A 4853-nucleotide genomic window follows, 5' to 3' on the forward strand; every position below is an offset into this window, starting at 1 on the left:
AGTCGTACATATATATTAATTCCACTGGATGAGGTTTTGTGCAGATTTGCAATTGAACTTGTCCAGATGTAAGAAGCAGATAGAGAGCCCATCGCAGGGTCGTGAGGACTTGGCATCCTATCAGGCAATGAAGATGGACAGGTTAGCATCACCTCGTTGATTAGAGAGTAAAGACAGAGGCCGAGACAGAAGGAAGTTAGAGAAATCAAAGGAGGTGCCACTAATTACAGATTCGAGGCTAGAATGGAAAAACACTAAAAAGTGGTTTGATTTAGTGACAACCTGGGTGACTGGTTCAGGGAGGACTACAGAAGAGTAAAATACGGCACTTAAGACTCCACATTTAGAAGATATAATAAGCACGGCCCCCTTCCCTTCTTTCACTCCCCCAAATAGAAGGAACAGAAGCTTTGCGACCAATGGTTCTCCCTTTTACAGCAACTGGGTGCGCCTCTTTCAGTGGCTGCTTCTTTAAGCTCTGCTTTCCCATCCGCAGACCATGGCTCCTTGGCCTGAGTTGGAAAATGCCCAGCCCGACCCCAGTAAATACATCGAAGGAGCCATGAACCAGCAGCCCACCATACCAGCCAAAGGCAAAGAGACTGACACAAGTAAGTGCCACTCACCCGGCTGCAGACGGGCCCCCCACAAGGACCTGGGGAGACACAGGTCTGATTCCTCATGGCCTCTGTTGCTTGTTTGGGCAGATGACACTGGGACTCCTGTAACCAAGATTGAACTTCTGCCATCCTACTCTACTGTGACGCTGATAGAGGGGCCTGCCGAAGTGGACGACCCCTGGGACCTGCCTGCGCTTCGCGACACTGGGGTCAAGTGGTCAGGTAAAAATGAGGCCAGCTGAGGCAGGCAGGAGGGGAACTGCCTCTTGTTCACAGTGTCACCACCTTCACGTCAATCCCACCCCCCCTTATTGTTCTGATGCCCTAGGACAAGGGTCCTGGCTAGGGATGCCACCTGCAGCCTTTGAGGTTTAGAATCAGAGCACAATGTAATGATTTCGGGGACTTCTTGTTCTTTCTTCCATTCAACAAATGTGTGTCACTGGGGTTATAACCCAGACAGATGCTGTCTTGCTTCTTATAATTCATTGCCTGCGTCAGAGCACAATGTAATGATTTCGGGGACTTCTTGTTCTTTCTTCCATTCAACAAACGTGTGTCACTGGGGTTATAACCCAGACAGATGCTGTCTTGCTTCTTATAATTCATTGCCTGCTGCCCAGGTTTTAGTTGTTGCTGTAGGTGCTGTGGATATAGCAATGAACAACTAAGTCCCCTGTTCTTGGAGAGCTTCTCACCTCTCACCTAAATGTGGGCGTCAGGGAAGGCTTCCAGAGCACAGAGAGTGTACAGCCAGAACAGCTGGGGTGCAAGCAAGTGCTACATTTCTTATCCAGGTGTAGTGTGTAAGGTCTGCAGGCCAGACAGCTAGGAGGGCAAAAGAGGTAGGAGGGAAAGGAGCTGGGGGGAGGAGGTAAGAACCACTTTAAAAGTGAGTGCAGAAAACAGCAGTCAAGGACAAAGCATCCCAGTATGTATCTTCGACCCAGTACTTAGCAGGTGGCAAGTGCTCTTAACTGGCCCCCTTAGTGACACTGTGGTTTAGCCCAGCATGGAACCTGGCTTGCCTGCCTGTACCCCAGAACGGACCACGCTGAACCCCTCCTCCCAAATGCAAAGGCTTTCAAGACACTTCTCCCGGGCTTTCAACTAAATGGACCCCAGTGCTAACTGCTTGGAGGACTGCAGGAATGGATGCACCCACCTCTAAGCCCTGCAGGAATAAGAGCTTACAGCCGCCTGGCTGGGAGGGGAGGTGGGGGAGAGTTCTGAGCATATTGCCAAACTTCTTAGTGTTTCAGACGTTAAAAGCCTTTGTGACTTTTCTCCCACACCCCCTCCCCTGCAGAGAGAGACACCAAAGGGAAGATCCTTTGTGTCTTCCAAGCGATTGGGAAATTGATTTTGCTTCTGGGATTTCTCTACTTGTTCGTGTGCTCCTTGGATGTCCTCAGCAGTGCCTTCCAGCTGCTGGGAGGTACGGATGAAAGGCTCAGAGGTCTGCGGGTGGGGGCTGTTGTCATGGAATTTGGTTCACAGTAGCAAGCCAGCCAGCCTGCCCTCTCAGCTGCAGCCTCCTGGAGTGTTTTGGACTGAAAGCCACCTCAGCTCATCTTGCAAAATCTGTGACCCCTGTTTCACAGAAGAGAAAAATGGAGGCCTATGAAAGGGCTATGACGTGGCTCAGGTGGCTTAGGCCAGGAGCAAGGGGCTCCTCGTGTTTGTCCACAGGCAGGAAACTGTTTGACACACAGACTTATCTGAGGGACCCCTGCTGTCTTTGGGCCTCCACACCCGAGGGGATTACAGAATAAGAAAGAGCAGTCTCTTTGGTCAAAGCGACTAAGAAAGACAAAGCTGGGCCTCTTCTGGGGGAAGGATGGGGTCCCCAGGCTGGGGAACTCTCCATCCACCGCAGTTGCCTACACATCTCCTGGCACTGAGTGTGGCTGTGCCATGTGAGAGGAACCCAGAAGTGAGATTGCCACGGGCTCAGTCAGCTTTGTACTCTGAGTGGGTGACAGCAGTAATTGGCAGCACTCTGACTGCCTATGGGTGTAGGCATTTTCAGGGGCCTTTCCCCGAACCCTCCCATCTACAGAGGAGAGGACTCAGGCTCAGAGAGATCACTAACCAGACCTAAACTTCACAGCCCATAACTGGCATAGTGGATTCAGTCTCAGATCTGGGTGACACAAAGGCCTATGGATTTCTGTATCCCTTGGTGACTCTCTTGAGACCCATCTTTGTGACCAGGGGAGTTGGCAAGGGGGCACTCATGGGGGAGCAGACTGACTTCTTGGATGCTACTTCTGGTCCCCCTGTTCCAGGGCAGCATCAACAAGGGGCTTGCTCACCAATCTCAGACAAGACACGTCCATTCTCTGGGCCTCTGTCCTCTTTGTAAAGTGGATTCAGGAATGAATTGATGGGATTGGAGGCACACTCTCGAAAATGACTCTCCCAGCATTTAATTACAGCCTGGGCTTGGACAGGGAGTGGATAGAGATGAATGAGAAGATTCACTCCTGGAAGATAAATCTTCTTCTGAATTGGGAAAACATTCCAGAGACAGAGGAATTAGGGTATCAGGAGGTTCACTGGCACCCACTGGGCCCAGAACAGAGTTGAGATTAGGTTCATGATCAGAGAATAGAGAAGGACTTGCTGACCGAAGGAGAAGTTGAAGGACAGGAGGGTGAAGGGGCTGATGCTGCTGGGGAACAAGGTCAGAGAGGCAGAGACAGGAGGTGCATGTGGAGCCAGCAGGTCTCCTGACTCATCAGGGCAGGGCTGGGAAGAAGCACAAGGAAGCAAGATTCCATAGGCACCAGCAGGCTGGAGGCTGGGAGCCCCAACCCACATCCAGCTGGCCTTGGTGCCCACCTAACCCCCTCCTCATCTCATGGCCATTGGTTTGTTTTTCAGGAAAGGCAGCTGGGCAGTTCTTCAGCAACAACTCCATTATGTCCAACCCTGTGGCAGGGCTGGTGATCGGGGTGCTGGTGACCGTCTTAGTGCAGAGCTCCAGCACCTCCTCATCCATCATTGTCAGCATGGTGGCCTCCTCATGTGAGTCTGTGCACCCCTGAGCCCACATGCATTGCAGGCCACCTGGGGAGTCTGAACTTACTCTGAATATGTCCATTGCCTTGTCCAACTATGATGTGTCTTGCTCTCAATCCCAGTCAACTCTTCCTTGTCTTAGTCCTTTTTTCTGATAGTATGACAGAATACCACAGACCAGGTAATTTACAAAGAGATTTATCCCTGTAATGGCCATCTGCTCCCCACAACCCCACCAAAAGAGATTTATCTGGCTCACAGTTCTGGAGGCTGGGAAGTCCAAGATTGAGTGGTTGCATCTGGTGAGGGCCTTCTTGCTGCATTAGAGCATGCAGAAGGCATCACATAGTGAGGAACAGCATGGGTGAGACAGAGAGAAAAATAGGGGCCAAACTTATCCTTTTATCAAGAGCACACTCTGGTGATAACAGCATTAATCCATTCTGAGGGCAGAACCCTTGTGATCTGATCACCTCTTAAAGGTCTCACCTCTTAATACCATCACAACGGCAATTAAATTTCAACATGAGGGGCCGGCCCATGGCTCACTTGGGAGAGTGCAGTGCTGATAACACCAAGGCCCCGGGTTCGGATCCCATATAGGGATGGCCGGTTTGCTCACTGGCTGAGCGTGGTGCTGACAACACCAAGTCAAGGGTTAAGATCCCCTTACCGGTCATCTTTAAAAAAAAAAAAAAAAATTTTCAACATGAGTTTTGGAGGAGACTTCCAAACCATAGTAGTCCTGTTTCCATTTTGAAGGCTGGATCTGAAAATAGACCCCAGTGCTTGAGAACTGAGCTCTGAATTCTCTAGAACTATGCTGTCTGGTCTGGCAACCATTAGCCACATGTGGCTATTTAATTTTTTTCATCTTAATTGATTTAAATTTAAAATATAAAATTCAGTTTCTCAGTTGCATTAGCTACATTTCAAGGGCTTGATAGCCTTATGCAGCTTCCAGCTACCATATTGAACAGTATAGATATACATATTTCTATCATTACAAAAAGTTCTGTTGAACAGGCTTGGCCTCAATGCTAAAAGTAAAGACATCTAATCACATCACACACTGACTTTGGGACAACTGAGCTAGGAGAGACGGCACTCCAAACTTGCACCTGCTGATATTTGCTACACCTACATTGGGCTAAATCTCCTGAGGAGCACCAGTTTGAACTGAGTAATTTTCAGCCCAAACTAGCA

At 49.6% G+C, this 4853-nt stretch overlaps 1 protein-coding gene across 1 annotated transcript in view; it reads left to right on the top strand.

Moving 5' to 3' along the window:
• Positions 1-499: 499 nt before the first annotated feature.
• SLC34A2 (solute carrier family 34 (type II sodium/phosphate contransporter), member 2) overlaps positions 500-4853 on the top strand; it is a 15576-nt gene continuing 11222 nt past the window's right edge. Inside the window, exons 1-4 of the mRNA XM_008577211.1 lie at positions 500-611; positions 708-842; positions 1930-2058; positions 3510-3653. Coding sequence (XP_008575433.1) covers positions 500-611; positions 708-842; positions 1930-2058; positions 3510-3653 — 520 coding nt within the window. The remainder of the gene's footprint in view (positions 612-707; positions 843-1929; positions 2059-3509; positions 3654-4853) is intronic.

This window comes from Galeopterus variegatus, unplaced genomic scaffold (assembly GCF_000696425.1).
Source record: "Galeopterus variegatus unplaced genomic scaffold, G_variegatus-3.0.2 Scaffold1461, whole genome shotgun sequence".
Classification (NCBI taxonomy): domain Eukaryota; kingdom Metazoa; phylum Chordata; class Mammalia; order Dermoptera; family Cynocephalidae; genus Galeopterus; species Galeopterus variegatus.